This window comes from Gastrolobium bilobum, unplaced genomic scaffold (assembly GCF_033153095.1).
Source record: "Gastrolobium bilobum isolate Gb01-03AN ecotype WA unplaced genomic scaffold, APGP_CSIRO_Gbil_v1 utg21704, whole genome shotgun sequence".
NCBI lineage: Eukaryota > Viridiplantae > Streptophyta > Magnoliopsida > Fabales > Fabaceae > Gastrolobium > Gastrolobium bilobum.
Genome location: NW_026895606.1, coordinates 63,594 through 85,442, shown reverse-complemented (window position 1 = coordinate 85,442; position 21,849 = coordinate 63,594). Strand labels below are relative to the sequence as shown.

At 36.4% G+C, this 21,849-nt stretch overlaps 1 protein-coding gene and 1 non-coding gene across 2 annotated transcripts; both read left to right on the top strand.

Moving 5' to 3' along the window:
• The first annotated feature begins 910 nt into the window (after positions 1-910).
• Positions 911-1,615, top strand: LOC133284136 (ethylene-response factor C3-like). Its single transcript, XM_061481133.1, has one exon. It carries the CDS (start codon positions 911-913, stop codon positions 1,613-1,615), a length of 705 nt encoding a protein of 234 aa, XP_061337117.1.
• Positions 1,616-19,230: 17,615 nt separating this feature from the next.
• LOC133284145 (small nucleolar RNA R71) lies at positions 19,231-19,337 on the top strand. Its single transcript, XR_009747868.1, has one exon. It is a non-coding gene; the product is annotated as a small nucleolar RNA R71 (small nucleolar RNA).
• Positions 19,338-21,849: the final 2,512 nt, after the last annotated feature.

Sequence of the window (21,849 nt, the reverse complement as noted above, 5' to 3'; positions counted from 1 at the left end):
AACAACGTTATTTTAGAATGCAAAAACGTAAGATATTTTAAAAAATTTACTTTTCTTTTATAATATAAAATTTTATAAAAATCTATTTATTTTTTCTCTTAAATCTGAAAACAACATTATTTTGTGATTATATCTTTTATTGCAAAAGAAATACTAAATCCTAATATATATATATATATATATATATATATATATATATATATATATATATATATTAGGTTTTAAAATAGACAATTTTTAACGTCTTGTTTCTCTAACTTTTTTTTTTAATAAGCATAGGATTACGTAAGATTTTTATTTACAAATAATTTTCTATTTTTAAAATAGATGTTACTTAAGATTTTGTATAATAATTATTTTTAATATATGTACCTTTAATTATATTTGGTTAAATTACTTTTTATTAATGTTATTTTTTATTTTATTTACTAAAAATACCAAGTTTTTCAAAAATAAACAATTCAAAGCAAAATAAAAATTTTAAAATAAGAGTTGTTTTACAATAAATCAAGTACAACTTTGATTAAAAAAAAGGTACAATTTTGTTGCGTGAGAGTCACCTACTTTATTATTTGTTTGACTCACGTGCATATTATCCGCAAAGGAATTACTCCATTCTTTAATACAAGCAAATGATAAAAATATTCAAAGGCATGCTCCTCCTTGCCCAAAAATATCAAATTCACTTTACATGATAACTGATTTATACATTTTTTAAACTCAAATGGTCATTCGGTCGTTTTCTTTCCTTCCTTTCAATGGGTATATAAACGAGGCAAGCCCTTTAGATCTTCATTCAAACATCACAGCACACAAGTATTAGCTATATTATCTCCAACCGTGACAAAAGAAAAAAACAAATATATAGAGAATTCCAAGCGATAATTTGTGTGCATTCTGATTCCAATAGATGGATTTTGACTCTCTTATCTCCCAAAACCAAAACCTTCACTTCTTCCCTGAAAATTCCTTTGTTTCTGAGGACCCTTTCTCATGGGACATCAAAGACTTCATTTTCTTCAACAATTACAACAACACCCTTCCCTTCAACTTCAGCGAACACTCACAATCACAATCACAATCGAACAAATCTTCAGGGTCTCTGGGTAGTGTTGAGTCACAAGAAGTCTCATCCAATACAACCGATCATGCACAAGTGAGAGAAACTCGAGCATCACCACACAAGTTCAGAGGAGTAAGGAGGAGGCCATGGGGGAAATTCGCGGCGGAGATAAGGGATTCAACAAGAAATGGGGTGAGAGTGTGGATTGGAACGTTTGACACAGCAGAGGAAGCAGCTTTGGCTTATGATCAAGCAGCATTCTCAACAAGGGGTTCATTGGCAGTGCTGAATTTCCCACAGGAAGTGGTGAAGGAGTCCCTCAAAGACATGGCTAATAATAAGGCTTTGGAAGAAGGTTCCTCCCCTGTGTTGGCACTCAAGAGAAAACACTCCATGAGAAGAAGAAGAAACTCAAATTCTACTAAGCCTAGTAAAAAGAAAACCAAGAGCCATGACATGGATCAGTTACAGATTAGTACTTCTCAAAATGTGCTGGTCTTTGAAGATTTGGGTGTTGAATATCTAGAGCAACTTTTGAGCATGACTTCATAATCATTTCGAGTTTTTTAATTCTTATTTTTTTTATTTTTTCAATTTCTCCAGCAATTTATTCAATACTGGATTAATCAGATTCGAGTTGTATGGATGGCATATAGTTGCAGCTCTCTCATGAGAATTTCTGTATCTAGGTTTCCTATTCTTGGAAATTGTTCATTAAATTTTACCTTGAATTCTTTCACAACTGGATCAAATGTTCTATTCGGATTCCTCCTTTTTCGTCATCTCCATTATTTTCATTCCTTTGTCGTTCAGAAAAAGAAAAATAAAACTTACAAAATACTCTAATTCCGGTTCGAAAAAGTGCGTTTATTGTAATTTTCTCACCAAGAAAAGTTGTTCTAAGATGATTACACTCGGGCAAGCTCTCGCATCCAAATAATAATTAAGAGTATAGTATCCCAGAATATATAAACAGAATTGAATTATTTTCTTCCCAACTATCACAATGGTGTTCCCACTCTAAAAGAAGGTTCATATTTCTTAAATAGTTCCTCGCGTCGTTATGTATAATAACTCAAAAAAGTTTACTTGTGACGAAAAATTTCGTCATAATTTTTGTCACAAATGACAATTTTTTACACAAATAATCAAATTTTGTCACAAATAAACTTGCGATGCAGGAATTTGGGACGAAATTTACTTGCGACGTAAAAATTTGTGATGAAATTTACTTGTGACGTAGAAATTTGTGACGAAATTTCACAAAATTTCGACACTAATAAAATTTTTTCTTGTAGTGACTCGAACATGTATAATGAGAAATTAAGAATTTACCCATGATTAAAAGAGAGTAATTAGAGGAGAAAACAAATTATGAGAATAAAGTCACTTTTCATATAAAAATGCAATTACAGAAAGTTTTGAGTTAAGAATGAAAATATCTAAAAATTACCTGAAACTAAAAAATGAAAGACTATTTTCATGATTGTGAGATAAATATATGATTACAATGTTAAGTCATTGGGCTAGAAAAAGAATATGGAAGAAGGGTAAAATGGTATTTGTTTGACTATGTAGTAAGTGTTGACTCGGTCATCTAATGATTAAAAGGCTTGAGTATGTTCATTAAAACACAAAACTCCACCACCATCGATTTCTATTCTTCTCCAAGCGGTGGAAGCCATGGTTAGTGAGATCCAAAACCTAACATGAGCTATAGTTGATGAAATCAAGAAATTCCAACACCAAAGTTACTTAAATTTTCATTAGGAACAAAACCCACCCTTTAGTTTCAAGTGGGAAGCCTTGTGGAGAAAGTTTTCACCTCTCAAAGTTTAGAGAGATTCTTGGAGTTTGGAATTTTGGAGAGTGTTGGAGCTCATTTTAACTTGGAAAATCCTCCTCCTTTCATTTTAAAGAGACTTACGGTAAGAAAACTCAACTCATTTCAAATTTCATGAAGATTTGAAAATTTGGGATTCTTGATGAATAGTGATTTTGTGAATAGTGATTGTGTGTTAGTTTTGATGGTGGATTGATGGGATGAAAATTTGTTCTCATCTACAGCGTTTTTCTTGCAAAACACCAATCATTCTACCCCTTTTAGTATGTTTATGTTATAAATAATAGTATGTTAGCAATAAATGTTGACTTATGTGAAGGAACGATTGTCAAGATGGAAAAGTGAGAAAAGAAAGAGAGAAAAGAAAGATGAGGTGTCCCTTACTTTTACTTTTTGATTCTACTAACATCTATTTTTTGCTTTTCTGTAGTGTGCGATAACAAAACACAACTAAAAGGATAAATGCACGTAGCATAGAAGAAAACGTGCACAACAAAGCAAAGAATAATGTTGGACGCATCTGAATGTCAGAAGATCGTCCTTGAAAAAGTAAAGCAAATGAGACAGATCAAACGAAGGCAATAACAGCTTTGGCAAGCAAGTTTTAACTGCTAGAATAACACCCTGGTCTTTTCTATAACACCTTGCATATTTAAATACATATTAATAATTAAATTAAGGGTTAGAGAGGATGTTTAGTGAAAATTCTGAGTTTTGGATCAAAATACGTATAAAGGGTAAAACGGTAAATCAACAAATATGTAACCCTAAATTATAAAATAATAGAATTAGACCTCAAAGGAGGAAAATAATACTAGAAATGGATTCTGTAAGAACCTGCACCGTTAATTAAGGAAGTTAATTAATTAATTATGAGAAATTAGGAAACAATTCCATAATTGACCCTAATAATTATGATAAGGCTTAATTAATTATGGTAAGTGATCAATAATGCTGAAAGTCGCTTTTCGGACGAAAAGTGCAGATACCGGTTCTGTTACTCGGTATAAATGCGTACCAATGAAGTATCTCGAAAAATTATAAAAAGTGTGTATATGTCACTAGAATAATATATTGGACTTGTAAAACAAGTTTCAAGTTAAAATAATGAGAACTGGTGCCAGAACTGATACTGGCTATGGAAAAACGCGTACCAAAAAGGTGTTGCGAAAAAAAAATATGAAAAATCTTAGAAAAATGAGTAGGTTCAGAATCCTAAGTTTGAGATTAAAATGCTAAGCGTAGCTATTAGTGCTAATACTGTGTGATTACACTTAAGTGGGCCTATAAATAGGCTTGGCACTGAGCCCTAGGCTGATCCTCAGCATACTCCAGCCTCTTCTACGTGAGTTCTTGTGTGTGAGTTGCTGCCACTCTTCTCCTTGGTCACCTTTGCATGAGAAAACCTCCAAGCCATCTCCTTTCTTTGATTTCTTCACCTATAAACAAGTAAACACTTGGGAGTGAGCATTGGTGAGGGTGAAAGGTGTCATCTTCTGAGTTGAGGGTGCTGTCTTGTGTGAAGGTGTGGGGCTGAGTTCTTGTGTTGTGTTGTTGGAGCCTTGTCTTGGTTGTGGGAGCTTCAAGTGGTGACCTTTGTGAAGAAAGGACCCACCTTGAAGTGCTTTTTCGTGGCCCTTTGGTTGCTGTTCTGTGGAGTGGCATTGGAAGCTCCAAATCACTGCCTTTTTTTGTTTTGAGAGCTTGGTAAACATACTCAACCTTTGATCATGAGTTTTGATGGTTAAAAATGGAACCTTGATGCATGTAATGAACTAAAATTAATAACTTGTGGTTGGGTATGGTTAAACACACCTTAAAATGCATGTTTAAGCTTCTGTAATCGATAAAAGTCGAACCTTTGGATTGATATCTCGCAAAATGCAGAATCTAATTTCTGCCGCGAAATATCCAGATATTGGGTTAGAAATATCCGGATATTGATATCCGGATATGGATATCCGGATATTGATATCCAGATATGGGGTTCTGAATATCCGGATATTGCCAGACAGATATCCGGATATTGATATCTAGATATGTCCCCGACAAATATCCGGATATTCTGGGTTTTCGAAGAACAGTAGCTGCACTGTTCATACAGAACTGTGTTTTGGGTTTGTGGACCCTAAATTGATGAAGTGGGACTTCTGTAATAATTGAACTAAGTCAGAATCAAGTGATTAAGGGTTTGTGGCTTTGTGAGAAGCCTTAAGACATGAAACGTAAAGGAAAGAAGTTGTCTTTGTGTCTTATGCTTGTTGTGTATGATTATTGATATGATTGCTGGTCCAAAACAGATTGTAATTCTGTTGTGTTTGGGCTTTGAGCTTGGTTGGACTCTTGACTTGGATTGTTAGCTTGCAAGGTAAGCTTTTGTGTCCTCGGTTTAGCCTTTGTGTGGTTCCACCATACCCCATGGGGGAATGGTTTATATGCATGATGTGTTTACATGCTTTGATAATTGAAAATGTTGTTGAGCTTTATGTGCAAGGGCTTTTAATATGTATGTGTTGTTCCATTTAGACGGTTAGCTTAAGTATGTGGCGTAATACAAGACAGTGACACTGTGGGTGGGTGCAAGTGGTGTCTTGCATTAGTGCGGGTAATAGACGTATTCATGCATCTCTCTGGTCAATAGATTAGTCATAACACACATGACATGATTATCTGCTGCATTGCACTATTTTGGAACTTATACTGTTTAACTGTTTTTGGAACTTATATTGCACATGTAAGTGAGCTTGGGGTGGAAGATCCTTGAGGACCCCTTGTCTTATTGAGATTTCTGTTTAGAGATCTCACCCCACGTTTGGGGCGCTTATTTCAGGTTCAGGTAACCCAGGGGTTGAGACCTCTAGCGGCAGGAGGCCGAAGCTTAGTTGATTGATGTTTACCTGCTTATGCTGACTATGCTTGGATGCTGGTTTATGTCTGTTGATATCATGCTTATAGCTTCATCTGATGTTATTGTTGAGACTCTGTTGATTATGTTGCTATTTGGTGAGCATGGGGATTGTCCATGCCACGTTGACTTGACTTTATGTTTTTAGCTTTGAGTTGTATTAATGTATCAGGATATTGTCCAGACTACGTGTTGTAGATCCGTGACTTAGATACTCACTTATTTATCTATTGAGGTATTTCAGTTAGCTGTCTTTTGCAATTTACATACAGACGATGTTTTTATGAAATTGATTAAGTAACAAACTTAGATAAGTTTAATGACGTCATAATTGAAAAGAAAAAAATATTTTGCATTTTAATTAAGCGTGGCTTAATACAATGATATGTTAACAAACCGGGTATACACGGGGTGTTACAGATTCAAAACTAAAAATTGAGTGATTAGGCAAGTTTATGGAAAATTGATGAATAGTGATTTTAACGGATGAAATATTGTGGTACAGTTGCACCGAAAAACGTGCAAAGTAAGATTAGTACTCTAGGATTGAATATATGTCGGAAAAGGTACTTAGAACCAAGAAATGTGATTATTGGCACAAATTGATGGATTTTAGGGTTTTGGGGAAAACGTGCCAACGGTGCACAAATAGAGGTAAAATAGTAATTTCACCAAATTACCGGAAATCTTTGGATTCATCTGTTCAAGGGTAATTAAAGGACTTTGATGAATATTAAATTTTAGATTTAATAGACAGTCCATGAATTAATTGAAGATTAGTGGGTTGAGTGGATGATTTGAATTAATTTGAATGTGTGAAGTGGCATGTGGGACCCACCTCACTTAAAGTCACTTAAGACCAAGTGTTTCTTGCACTATTTATTATCTTCCTCACCTATTCTCTCTCTAAAACCCGAGTTCATCATCTTCAAAGAGGGAGAAAATCTTGCTTCCATTTCTTTGATCAAAACACTTAGCAATTTACATGAAACTTCATCCAAATCATCCAATGAACAACTTTCAAGTTATGTATTTCCCTTGAAAACCATTGTGTAAGGAGATCCTTGGCACTCTTTGGAAAGGAATTTGAGCTTGGTGTGGCCATGAATAGAGGTTAGGCTTGCTTGAGGGCTAATATATCACTCCCTTGAACCTTAGGAAGCCATTGGTGGTAAGTAATTTCATTTAGGAAGCTATTGGTGGTAAGAGATTTCATTTTTAGTGAGTTTTGATTGAAATCATAAAATTTGTGACCTAAGCCTATGTGTTGGTGGTTTGAGGTGGTTGGGGACCTTTAATGGTAGTGTTCCTCTGGAATTAAATGCTTACAGTGATGATTAATGATGATTGAACTCATAAAATTTATTGTGGAAAAGTTGGTAACTTAGTGAAAATTTTGATGGATGATTGGAAAATTGTGAAATTTAGTTGTGGATTAGTTAGGATAGTTAATTATATGATGTGTGATGCATTGAATGCTTGTAAATCAAGTGAAAATCCCTTGGCCATTAGAAGACATAGGTTTGGCCATTTGAGGGAAATGTGAGGTAGATTGTGCAAAATTGTGTAATTGAGCTTGTTGATGATTTGAATCATTAATAATTGGATTGTGTGAGAGTGTAATGCATGTGGATTGAGAGAAAAACCCCTAGGTTGTTGGATGGCATGTATTCGGCCATTTAGGTGGATTTGGGGAAAAATGTGCAAGTTAGTGTTTGGCTTGATGAATTGAATTGGTGGGTGTTTGAATCAACTAATGTGAACCTAAAAATGCACCTTGAACCTTGAAATTGCAAGAAAACTTCATATCCCCTTGGATACATAACTTTCGGCCATATAGGGTATTTATGGGAAAATTTATGCTAAGTTATGATTTGATGTAATTGTGGGTTGATATGGTGTTGTGGGTGGTTAAGGAAACTATAGGGAAGGTTGAATAAAACTAACAACAAGAATTGGATTTTAAGGCCTTGATGGTCGAATCATGAAAATATGGGGGGAGTATTGTGTTGTCTTAAATTATGACTTGTTGAACAAGTTGATAGATGATCATGTGTGTGTGATCATTGTAGATTGCCTCCCTTGGACACAACCATAGAAGATTGAAGCTTGGAGCTTGTTGATTGCCTTTGATCCTTGACCAAAAGGATTTTGGTAGGTGTTGAATCACTCGGTTATGTGATTGTTTGGATAACCAAATGTGTTGTAGGCATTTTTTTGTACAAGTTGAAGCTTGAAATAACTTGTGGTTGAAGCTACCTAGCTTGGGAGCTTCAAAGAGGTAATTCTTTAGTACTGGAGTTAGGGGTGTTCGCGGTCTGGATTGGATCGGTTTTGGAAGCAAAAATCATCTGATCCAATCCCTTCGGTTTGATCATAAGATCATCCATTCGATTTGGATTTTTTTCAAATCCGATCCGATCCAATCCAATTTTTTCGGTTTGCATTGGATCGATTTTTGATTTTTTGAAAACTCTAAAATTTATTTCATGATTATTGTGCAAATAACATCTTTTGTATATATTGGCTTTGTAATTTTTTTTTAATACAAAAGCATTAGTAAACTATAATATAGTTTTTTTTGGCAATGAGATATGAAACTCTACAAAGATAAAATTTTGTAGATGAGATGTGAATAGATTTTTTCTTGGGTTTAGTTGATGGGTTCATGGGTCTTGGGTTTAGAAATTTTAGGCTATGATTAGGGAAAGACCCAAGTAGGTAGAGGAGAATTAATATATTGGATCGGTTTGGATTGGATCAGTTTTCATCAACCATCCAAAACCTGATCCAAACCATTTAAAATTTGCGGTTTTTTTCGGTTTTTGGTTTTTCGATTTTCGGTTTATTCGGTTATCAGTTTTTCGGTTCGGGCACCGCGGTTTGAATCGGTTTGGATCGGTTGATGAACACCCCTAACTGTAGTTAATCCCCGTGTGTGCTCCACCATGCCCAGTGGTGTAGTGGTTGGAAGTTATTGGATGTAAAAGTATGTGTTATAACATGATCATTCATGTGTATGTTGATTGGTATATGTGAGTTTATATCGTATCTCTGGCTACTAGATAGTTTGTCAAATTTGTCAAGGGACTTCCACTAGAGAGGCCTCCGTAGGGAGTTTCAGTTGGGCGGGGGCCATAGAGTTGTTATCCGTTGAGGAGCACTCTAGGAATGCCTCGGGAGTTATAGTTGTGGGTGCCTTGAATTATATCATGGGGTATATTCTTGGATGAGGACCTGATTTAGATTGTCGTATGTCGTAGGCCGTTGTGCCATATTGATTGCATGTTCTATTTATATATGTATTATTGTCATTGCACATCTGAGTGAGCCATTAGGCGGAGTGATCCTCCTAACCTTTGGGTTACTGAGATATATTCGTATATCTCACCTCGTGTTATGAGGCTATGTTTCAGGTTCATGTAGCGGTGCAGGAGTGTTGGGCAAGAGGCCCACTGGATGATGAGGAGTAGAGCATATGGATTGTACTATGATAGTTTATATTTTGCAATTTGGGATTTCATTTGACATGCTAGACTTAGTGCATGAACATATTGTATTGCATGAGTGATGTATACCATGCCTTGTTGTTGTTCATATAGTATTTTGGCTAAGTCTAGTGATTATGTATGTAATATTATTTTGGGGCATCATGATATAATAGTTTATTTGTTAGTAGATTAAATGTAATTGATGTATTTAGGATCTTGTGTAATTTAATGATGAATGTATGTGATATAAGAGCAATAAGCCTATTCTAGGTTATGATATTGTTCAACTATGTTAAATGCATGTAATTGAATAATGGAATAAATAAGGATTGTGCAAATGTTGTTATGGGTTGTAAGAGCACCAATGTATGTTGAACCTTGTGTGCCACCCTTGGTCTAGTAGGTACAATTTGGAGGATTAGAACAGACTTTGAGAAAGTGGGATTAGTTAATAAAACTAAGGAGATGTAGTCAAAATTTCAAGGAAAATGATCAGTTTTTGGACTAACTTTAGGAGAGCATATCTCCCTCCACAGATGTCCAAATGAGGCATGACATACCTCATTTAAATCTTAGGATGTCAGCTATATTATCCCAAAATTTGGTTCCATTTAGAGTTATGTAGCGTCCTGTAGGTCGCAAAGAGTGAGGATTGCCCAGTGTAGGCTTGTGCAGGGACTGTTTCGGGTTGCTATTTCTAAAAATGATATCTCCTCAATTCTTACTCAAATTAGGCTTATGATATATCAAATTGAAGATTGAGGTGTCTACTATTCTGTATAAAAATTTGAGAGCATTGAGTTGAGTAAAACATTGGGAATCGCAGAAACAGTGAGAGATATTTGGTGCCCTGTTTGAGGTTAGTTGGCAGCTTTGCTTGTCTAATGTCAAACGGTTATAACTGGAGCTAGAGAACCCCAAATGAGGCGTGTGATACCTTGTTGAAAAGGTGGAAGAGTCTAGTTTAACATATTAAAATAAGTGATAGTAAATTTGATTGGTTATATGACTTATTATGGGCTGTTATATGTATTAAATATAAATTATATTATATATATTAAAAATATTATTTAATATGAAAACGTATCATAGCGAGTCGAAATATGGTATTTTTTATAATTAACGTGTCGGTGTATCGTGTTGTGTCTCATGTCCCGTGTCAGTGTCGGTGAAACATAGCATTGGAGTATGTTACAATGTTACTATAACATGTAAGCTTTCGGTTCTCAGAGTTAATCTTCGTTTGTTCCACTAGACTCCATGAGGAGGTTGGTTGTTTGATATGGTATATGTGTTTTATTTAGAACTTAAATTTATGAAATGATGCGCCCTTATATTATAGTAATGTGGTGTATTACATATAAGATGGTAATCTCTGAGTGTAAAGTGGAGCTGAACAAGATGTTAATCCCTGAGTGTGGGTATAAGGTAGATGCCTTTTGCTTTTGATGTATGTAGCAGACGTGTGTAAATCATACAGTTCTCTGCCTAATAGACTTGTTAGCACACATGCATGTTATATATATGTTGTGGCATCATATGGATTTTATATTGCTCATACTGTTCCACATTGTTTTACATTGTTATACCTAAAGTGACTTTGGACGGAGGAATCCTTCGAGAACCCTAGTTTACTGAGATTAGTCAAAATCTCATCCCGTTTGGGGCGCATTTTTCAGATGCAGATATTCATGAGATGGGTACTTCTAGAGGCAAGAAGCTGGAGTAGAGATTTAGCATGATACATGCATTGCTGCTATATGATATTTTCCTATGCATATGACACTTAAATATCATTGTCTATATTATGTATATTTTGTTTGACGTGAGCATAGGGGTTGTTATACCTTTTTAGAATAAGCTTGTTTATTTTGTTAGGGAACATGTATAAGCTTATAGTGTTGAATACTTGTGATTTTTCGGTTATAGTTCATATTACAGAATTACCTATGTTGTCTGGATTGAGATTATATTATGCATGTGGCGCCCATGTCATGGATGGCTAGGTGATATGGATTATACATGTTGGATGTATGAATGTCTTGAGATGAGTATTGTATAACGTGAAGCCTAGATAATGGATAATAAGGCAATTAATGAATTTAGTAAAGTTGCAGGGATTTAGTAATTTAATTAATTGATAGATAAAAAGATATATGATGCTAAGGATCTAAGTAATGTGATAACTTGGATAACAAGAAATGCATGTTCAAAGTGAGATATTCAGGTGTACAAAGATAATCTCGTGTATGTTAAAAAGAATTGTAATGTCTTAATTTGGCGTGTGTAAATATGAAGAATGAAGTAGGTATAATAAAGTGACTAAGGGCTAAGAGGAGACATTAAACTAAAGGACATTCTCTTATAAGACATAGATCATGAAAAGTGTAAGTAAGCATGTATGTAAGTTATAAGTAAGAAAGTTGAATTCGAGATGAAAAAGAAGACGAATTTGAAGAGATCGTGATCCTAACGAAAGAATTTCACCCTACTCTGAGATGAAGCCAAACTTAAGATGTAGGCTGTAACAGCCTGTTGTACACCGGTACTGTTAACATTAATTATGATATTAAGCGCAGTTACAATCACAGCAATTCATTTATAAAAATGCGAGTAAACTTTTTTCGTTTATTACGCGAGCATTTAAAACAATAAAAAGCGTAATCAATAAAAGCTGTGACCGTAACTGTAAAATCTTTGCGGAATAATTATTTAAACTACTTTTATAACATATATTACTTTTCTCAAGTCACTAAGGGGTTCCCATAAACCCACTTAGCTAAAATCTCACTTTTACGTTTTCTACCAATCCGAACATGGTTCGGTTTCTGAATTACTGTGGACAAACCACATTCTACAAGTCTCTCATCTTTTGATATGTTATACTACACTTAATTATGTTTCTATTAAGCTATCACACGAGTCATAAATTTCTCGTTTGCTTCAGATATCGCCGTTTGAAGTTGGACAAACAAATCTGCCAGCCAACCCCAAAACAGCTCCAAACATCCTTCACTCAATCAATTATTTTGGAAAATCCACTCAACCGATTTCTCTCAAATTTTTATGCAACAAACTATACACCTCAAGATTCAATTTTATATATCATACACCTAATTTGACCAAGAAACGAAGCGGTAATAAATTTCCCAAACTCGGTCTAGAACAGCCCCAAGTGCAGGGACCAACAGGGCAGTCCGTGTTCTCTGCCTTCTATAGGCCGACTCCCAAACCAAAAAAATCCCAACTTTTGACACGAGTTAGAGGACATCTCAAGCTTCAAAATAGCATATGGCACGTCCCTATCAGACCTCTGTGGAGGGAGATATGCTCTCCCAAAGTTTTCCTAAATTCTGCCAATTTTTAGAAAATTTACCAGAGTTTCCTTTGTTTTTCCAATAATTCCCAATTTTGCAAAAATGATCTATGACCTCAAATTGTACCTAATAATCATTGGGTGGCACACACAAGGACCAGCAATACCTTGGGCTCTTACAACCCATCACAGTTTATATCAATTTCCATTACTTTACTTCTATTTTAAACTTAATATCTTACAATCAACATAATCCATTTGCATGCATTCTTTACATCATAAAACATAAATCAATCCTAGAATAGGCTTATTCCCCTTTCATCATATTACAACATACTTCCATATTACATCAATTCATGTACAAATTACAAGTCTTTCAATTGAAACATTACTCTTTACAAATCATAACCTTCAAATGACATAATACATACTCCAAAATAAACATGATAAATCAAGACTAAACTTAGGCAAAATACATCATGAACAAAATGATACTCATAATCCTAATCACATGCATCGTTCATGAGCTAAGTCCAACCTAGGCCCAATGGCCAACAAAATGCAAAATATGAAATCCTAAGTCCAAATCATCCTACGAGCTTCTTGCCCACCGCTCCAGCACCACTGCGACCTCCTGAAATAAAGTCCCCAAGACAGGGTGAGATATACGAATATATCTCAGTAACCCAGATGTTCTGGAGAATACTCTGCCCAATGGCTCACTTCGATGCATATAAATAACATAATAACATCTTAAAACGGGATAAAGCAAGAGATTTAGTAAAATAGGGGAGCATAGGGATACAAAATACGACGAAGCTGGAATGGTCAATGCCAAAACCACGCAACGTCCAGCCTATTGGCTCGGCATATAAGCCTACGGGTCTCAACCAAGGCATGTTCCCAGAACATCAAACCAAGGCACCCTCCATCCATAACCACCCGAGACTTCCTAGTGTACTCCTATCCGGATCACACACCACGACCCCAGGTCAACTGCAACTCCCTCTCGGAGACCTATCCAGTGGAAGTCCGTAACGACCGAAGGCAAACCGTCTACTGGCCAGAGACACGGTACATCCTATGTACCAACACACATACTATATGCATGAACATGTTATCCTATATTACTTACATACACTTCCTACCATCACCCTCAACGGGCATGGTGAAACACACAAGGGGATCAAACCCCAGTACCAAGAGGTTACCTGTATAATCCTCTCCACGTAGCTCCAATGCAATATATTTTTCGAGCTCATTATACAACAGAAATGCCTACACAGAGGACATTCCCAATTAATTACCAATCATACAAACACATGAAAGTTATTAACTCTACAAGCATGGTTCCATAATACTCACCACAATCCCACTTGGTCCGGGACCAAAGGCAACCCACTGAGCTCACGGTTCGGGGTTCAAATCAACGTACTGCAACCTACAACGACCATATACGGATCGTCAGAACACGGTAAACCATCAAATTCACAAAACGACAAATTCTCATCCCCTCACCCAGTGAGGTTCGGCCAAATGAGTGTTATTTTACAAAATATTTTTCTTTATTTTCTTTCTAATTTTCTTAAGCACTCATAGGTTACCAAAATACCATTTTAGGTGCCAATTTGCATCCTACATCATTCAAACATCATTTTTGCCAATTAATTTGCTCTAGGTTCAATTATACAATTCCAAATTATCCAATATTTTTCCAACCTTCCAACTATCACACAACCCTTCTAGTTACCATTTATCACACAACACATCATCCAAATAATTTTTACAACATCACATTCCTCTCTTTTCCTCTCTAGGCCGAAATCATCATAGGTGCACCCCAAGGGATTTTTAATCCACTTCAATTATTCCACACCTCATACAATCCCATTATAACATCATACAACCATCCAATTACACAATCCTAACAACAATCTCCAACACAAAGTCATGGCATCATCCAATTTTCCACGAAGTTAAACTCATTTTTCATCAATAAATTTTATTGCATTTATAGCTCCAATACATCATTTTAAGACATAATCATCTAATACAAAATTTCCATTTGATCTCTTTAACTACACACATCATACAAAACCACTTTAGGGTTCATAAATTCAAATCAACAATCCAACCAATAAAAAGTGATGAAACTTACTCAATAGCTTGACCTAATGCTCCTCCAAGACATACTAAATCATTGGAGCTCCAAACAACTCGATGATTCTGAACCTACTCATTTTTCGAAGATTTATCATATTTTTATTTTATTTTTCGCAGCACCTTTCCGGTACGCGCTTTTACATAGCCAGTATCAGTTCTGGCACCAGTTCTCATTATTTTGACTTGAAACTTGTTTTACTAGTCCTATATATTATTCTAGTGACATATACACACTTTTCATAATTTTCCGGGATACTTCATAAGTATGCATATATACCGAGTAGCAGAAGCGGTATCTTCACTCTTCGTCAGAAAAGCGACTTTTAGCATTATTTCACACTTACTTTAATTATTTAAGTCTTCTCATAATTATTAGGGTCAATTGTGGAATTATTTTCTAATTCTCATATTTATTTAATTAATTTCCTTAATTAACGTTGCGGGTTCTTACAAAAAACGTGTTATGTGATCTTGGAACTAGCATCAATGTCATGCCACTCTCAATGATGAGGAAGCTGTGGATTACTGAAGTAAAGCCAACCAAGACAATAGTGCAACTAGCTGACCGCTTTACAAAGCAAGCTTATGGCATCATTGAGGACATACTGGTAAAGGTTGACAAATTCATCATTCCTGTTGATTTTGTCATCCTTGATATAGAGAAAAATTCTACTGTTGTTATGATCTTCAGAAGACCTTTCTTGGCAACCTCAGGAGCGCTGATAGATGTACCGAAAGACGAGTTGATCTTACGGGTAGACGGGGAGAAAGCAATTTTCAAGTTCTTTGACAAAGAAGTCCCTGCACCTATAACTCAACCGGAAGATCAAGTCTACTATATTACTGAAAAGAAAGGAGAAGAAGAGCACAAAGAGAATCCTCCTTAAGAAGGTAAGAGAAAGGTTAAAATGGAGAAACTCAGGAGCAAAGAAAAGCATGTAAATTCCAAATTCAAAGCTATTGAGCCTACTGTATCTCACTCATATGCACAAGAGTACTATGGGAGGACACAATTTCTGAATGATGGAGCTTGGTCATCACTAAGCTCATGCTTTGAGCCACCACGAAAGTAAATCAGGTACGTCAGGCTCGTGACGTAAAACAAGCGCTTATGGGAGGCAACCCAACAACATTTAAGTTTTCAGTATTTAGTTTAGTTTAATTTTCAGTTTTAAGTCTAGTTTTAATTTTTAATTTAGGTAAGTTTAATTTTTAGACCTTCTTGGAGGGGTTGACCAGTGTGACACTATTCCATTGCTTCCTCCTCCATTTTTGTGAGCCTTGTGACCATTTTTCTTCCTTGAACCTTCACCTAAACACCTAAAGATAGTGTAAGGTAGCCTTGTGAGGGTTGGTGACTCTCCTTTTCTGGGTTCAGCCACTGTTGGGTAGGGAGAGTGGGTTGACTTCTTGACTTGGTGAAGAGAGAGCCATTTCCTTGGTTGTGGGAGCTCCAAGGAGTGATCTTTGGTGCAAAGAACCGACCTTCGATCACCATTTTCGTGTACCTTGAGAGACAGAACCTTGAAGCTCACTTGTGAGATCTAAGAGCATCATTCACCTCTGTTTTGAGCTTGGGGTATGATAATCACCTTTGTTCTTGAGTTTCTTTAGTTAAAAAATGAAGCATTGATGCATGTAATGAACTAAAGTTGATAACTTAAGGTTGGGTAAGGTTAAACACACCTAGAAATGCATCTTTAAGCTTATGAAATCGTGAAATGAACCACCTATGGGAAGGATATCTCGCGAAATGCAGAACTGCATTCTGTCGCGAAATATCCGGATATTGATATCCAGATATGGGTCTTGAGATATCCGGATATGATATTCGGATATGGCCCCGAAATATATCCGGATATTCTGGGTTTGCGTGAACAGTAACGATACTATTCATACAGAACTGAGTTATGAGTTTGTGGACCATAGATTGATTAAGTTGGACTTCTGTAATGACTTGTTAAGTCAGAATCTAAGTGATAAAGGGCTTAAGGATTTGTGAGAAGCCTAAAGACATGAAACGTAAAAGAGAAGCGTTGTCTTTATGTTATATGCTTATGAGCTATGGTTGTTGATATGATTGCTGGTCCAAAACATATTGTGATTCTGTTGTGTTTGGACTTTTAGCTTGTGTGGACTCTTGGCTTGGATAGCTAGCTTGCAAGGTAAGCTTTCGTGTCCTCGGTTTAGCCATTGTTGGTTCCACCATGTCCCATGGGGGGATGGTTATATGCATGATGTTGTTTTCATGTATTGTTTTGATGAAATGCTATTTAGCTGTATATGCGAGTGCCTTTATGATATGCATGTGGTGTTCGCCTAGACGGGATGTGATCCTGTGGGCAGGTACGACATGGGCGCATACTGTGTGAGTAATAGACGTATTCCTGCACTTCTCTGGCCAGTAGAATAGTTATAACATACATGGCATGATTATCTGTTGCACTGCATTGGTTTTAGAACTTATACTGTTGAACTGCTTTTGAACTTATATTGCACATGTAAGTGAGCTTGGGGTGGAAGATCCTTGAGGACCCCTTGTCTTACTGAGATTTCTGTTTAGAGATCTCACCCCACGTTTGGGGCACCATTTCAGGTTCAGGTAATGTGGGGGTCGAGACCTCTAGCGGCAGGAGGCCGGAGCTTAGCTAATATTTCTGTTTATATGATGATATGTTTGGATGCTGGATTAGATCTGCTGATGATATGTTATTAGCTTGTTATTATTATCTTGCTGTTGTTGAGACTATGTTTGGCTTTGTTGCTGTTGTTGAGACTATGTTTGGCTTTCTTGCCTTATTTGGTGAGCATGGAGATTGTCCATGCCACATTGATTGACTATGTCTTAGTTTAGATTTGAGTTGTAATAATATATCAGGATTATGTCCGGGATACGTGTTGTAGTTCCGTGATTATAGATACTCACAGTTATTTATATATTGAGGTATTTCAGTTAGCTGTCTATTTGCAATTTACACACGGGCAATGTTTTGGAAATGAATTAAGTAATTCAACTCGGTAATGATAATGACGTCATAATTGAAAGTAAAAAGTTATTCCGCAATTTTAATTAAGCGTGGCTTAATACGATGGCATGTTAACAAACCGGGTATACACGGGGTGTTACATTTTCCACTTCCATATTGCCTATGTTGCATGGAATGCTGAAGCTTCCTGGATCTTTAAGCTTTGGAGGAAGCTTTTTCTAGATAATGGCGTTGCATTCCTCTGTCAGAGTCACCGTCTCACATTCCTGCAGCTTACGTGTTCTTGACAGTAGATCTTTCATGAACTTCACGTAATTGGGCATGTTCTCCAAGGCTTCAGCAAACGGGATATTAATTTGGAGCTTCTTGAAAATATCAAGGAACCTGGAGTACTGTTGCTTTCGAATTTCTTCTCTGAACCTCTGTGGATATGGAATCTTTGCATAAGGTGAGAGTTCCAATGGCTTTTCTTGTCTTTCTTGAGCTTTCTTTTTCTCCCATTTGAACTCTTTCTTTTCAGGAACAATTTTCTCTCTTTTCTTTTTCCTTTTCAGTTGCAGGTTTATCATCTTTCTTTTTCTCTACTGAAGGCTTTACCACAGGTTCAATGGCTTTCTCACTCATAATAATAATTGCATTGCAGTGTTCCCTACTTGGATTGATGACAGTGTCTCCCAGGAAGGTACCCTTAGCTCTTTCAGAAACTTGCCTTGACAATTGCTCGATCTGAGTTTCAAGATTTCTGATTGATGCTTCTTGATTCCAGAGTGGAGCTCGTGTTTCATCTCTGAATGCATTAGCATTGTCAATATAATCTGACGTGGTCTTGGATAGCTGTGCAAAGGCTTTCACCCATTCTGATGTGTTTCCTTGTTGTGGAGGAGGCTGCGACTGTACTAGTATCGGAGGATTCAGCTGGTAATTTGACTTGTAACTAAGTCACGGGTGTTGATTTTGTTTCTTCCACCCTTTATTATGGTTATTCCCATACTGGTTCCTTCCCAGATTATACGGAGCCTTTTGATCATGCCAGATTCCATTGACTTCAGCATTCTCAGTTGTTTTCATGAAATCACAGTCTTCGGTAGCATGAGCACCTGCATATAAACCACAAGTGACATTAGGAGTATTAACAGAAGAAACTTGAGTGTTAACAATAGAAACTTGAAAATCTGAAAACTGCTTTGTGAGAGCATCTAGCTATTGCTGCTGTTTCTTGTTAAATTGTAAAATCTGCTCATTCTGAGCTAAGATGGCATCATAGCCTTCTAGCTTCATAATCCCTACTCTTCTTTGCGATACTGGTGCATTATCAAACTCCTGAGAGGCTAAAGATTCTAGTAATTCCAAAGCTTCCTTTGGAGTTTTCGTTTTCAAATATCCCCCTGCTACGGCATTCACTAAAGTTCTAGTGTTCGACGTCATTCCTTGAAAGAAAATTTGCGCTTTATCCCAAGCTTCAATACCGTGCTGTGGACATTTCCTGAGTAGTCCCTTGAACATTTCCCATGCTTCATATAATGACTCACTTTCTTTTTGTTCAAAAGAAGTGATATCCGCCTTGACCTTCGCCATTTTCGAAGATGAGAAAAAACTGGCCAAGAACTTTGTAGCTAAGTCATCCCAGCTGGTGATACTTCCTTGAGGTAGTGACTGCAGCCAAGCTCTTGCTTCTTCCTTTAGTGAGCATGGAAAGAGTCTGAGCAAGATGGCATCACGAGAAACTCCGTTCATCTTCAGTGTATCACAGTAAAATAGGAAATCTTCAAGATGACTGTAGGGGTCTTCTGTGCTTCCTCCAGCAAATTGGTCTTTCTGAATTAATTGCAATAGTGCCGGCTTGAGTTCAAAATTGTTAGCATTCACGTTTGGTCTAACAATGCTCGCCGTCTGTGGAACTCGAGCGGGAGTCATGTAATCTCTCAATGTTCTCGGAGGTGGTGGAGGTCCATTGTTGTCTCTCATTGCTTCTTCTCTTGGTTCTGTTGAGCTTGAGGCTTCTTTTTCTTTCTGCTTTCTTTCTTTAGCGATCTTTCTGTTTCTTTTTGTTGTTTTCTCTATCTCTGGGTCGAATTGCAAGGAATCGGTGTCAACGGTACCTCGCATAAACCAGAAAATAGATTATAAGGATAAAAATAAAAAAATAAAAACTCAATTTAAATAAAAAATATTAAATAGTAGAAAATAAGGTCCAATCTAAAGAATTAATAGCTACTACTAATGTTGAAGTAATAATCCCCGGCAACAGCGCCAAAAACTTGTTGCGACTCACGGCAAGTGCACCGATCGTACAAGTAATATAATGATTAAATAAGAGATCGTTCCCACGAGGATTATACTCAAGCACTAATTCACTATTGCAACTTAAGTTGGACAATCGAAAGTGTATTGGTAACAGGATTTGAATTTGAAATTTGAAATATTAAAACTAATTAATCGCAAGAATTAAAAACAAGAATTAAAAGATTTGAATTAACTAATTTAAAAGAACGTAGCTAGGGTTTCGATTTCCTTCCATCTATTTATTACGTTTGAATTCCTTCTTTACGTTAATTGTCCTTAATATCAATCGAATCGATTCGTTCTTATGTAATTAGGGTTCAATCCCTTGTTACCCTAAACCTTCACAATCTTGCAAGAACCCTAGTTCCCCGGTTATTCTTCAAGAATGTAAGCATTAAGTTCAAGAACCATAAAGATTACACAAACTCTATGTCTATCCCTATAATCATAAAGCGTACGATGAAATTATCAGATAAGGATCACACACCAACATTCCTATTGTCATGCATTCACCTAAGATCAATATATAAGATTCAAGCCTATATAAAGCATTAAGAATAGATAATTTCATTCATGACAGAAAGGAAAATTAACATAACGAATTGTTCAAAGCATAATAACGAAATGGAATTCCATCTAACCCTAACTACTAAAAGACTTAGCCAGACATAGCAATATCAAGAACGAAAGAAAATATAAAAGCTCCCCCAAACTCCATGGATGATTGGTGAATCTTCAATATCTCCAGTGCAGACTTGATGTTGATCCGTCTCCGCCGCTCACGAATATGAAACGATGAATCTTTCGTCTTTCCTCTGCCTCCAAGTGCCAAGAACTCTCTTCCAATGTGTAAAAGTTATTAATTCTGACCCCAAAATGTATTTTTAAGGGTAAAGAATTCGTGCCCTAGGTGGATACTTCAAGTGGGCTTAAGTTGGGTCTTTCGGGGCGCTTAAGCTTGCTCATTCGCGCTTAAGCTTCCTGATTTACGAATGCAGAATTAACGTTCGCGCTTAAGCTTGCTTGGGCGCGCTTAAGCCTAAAATTGGGGGCTTAAGCGCCCAAAGGCAGAGGCTATTTGCGTATTTTGGAATATTTTTTGGGCTTAAGCTCCATATTGGAGGCTTAAGCCTCCTCTTCAACAACTTGATGATCTTGATTTTCTTTGGATATATTCTCATATCTTATAGTTTTGATCTCCATCTATCATATCTTCATATTTGTTTCCTTTTGTCATCAAATCCCTTCAAAATAGTAAATATAATTTAATTAATTCATAATCAGATAATGTTCATGATTTTGTGTTAAAACCCTAGTTTTTGACTTGTTCAACTTGATAATTTATATTAATTTAACCTATAAAAATAAGATAAACTAGAGGTTTATCAGGTCCCGATCACTAACAATACTAACCGGTATCTCGTGGAGCCTTACAATCTCCTTTATAATCTCCTTTACATATAACTTTGCCAATTTCTCCGTAGAGAAATCCACTCGCACTGGCAGAAAATGTGCAGACTTCGTAAGCCTGTCCACTTTAACCTAAATTGAATCATGACTAGCCTGAGTCCGAGGAAAACCAACAACGAAATCAATAGAGATACTCTCCCATTTCCACTCTGGTATATCCAACGGCTGAAGTAAACCAGCAGGTTTCTGATGTTCTATCTTGACTTTCTGACAAATTAAGCACCTTGATACATACTCAGCAACATCCTTCTTCATCCCAAGCCACCAGAACTTAGTTTTCAGATCTTGGTACATCTTTGTGGCACCTGGGTGGACAGCATACTGACCC

Coding starts and splice junctions, on each gene's coding strand:
- LOC133284136 (XM_061481133.1), top strand. CDS start 911: ATGGATTTTGACTCTCTTATCTCCCAAAACCAAAACCTTCACTTCTTC.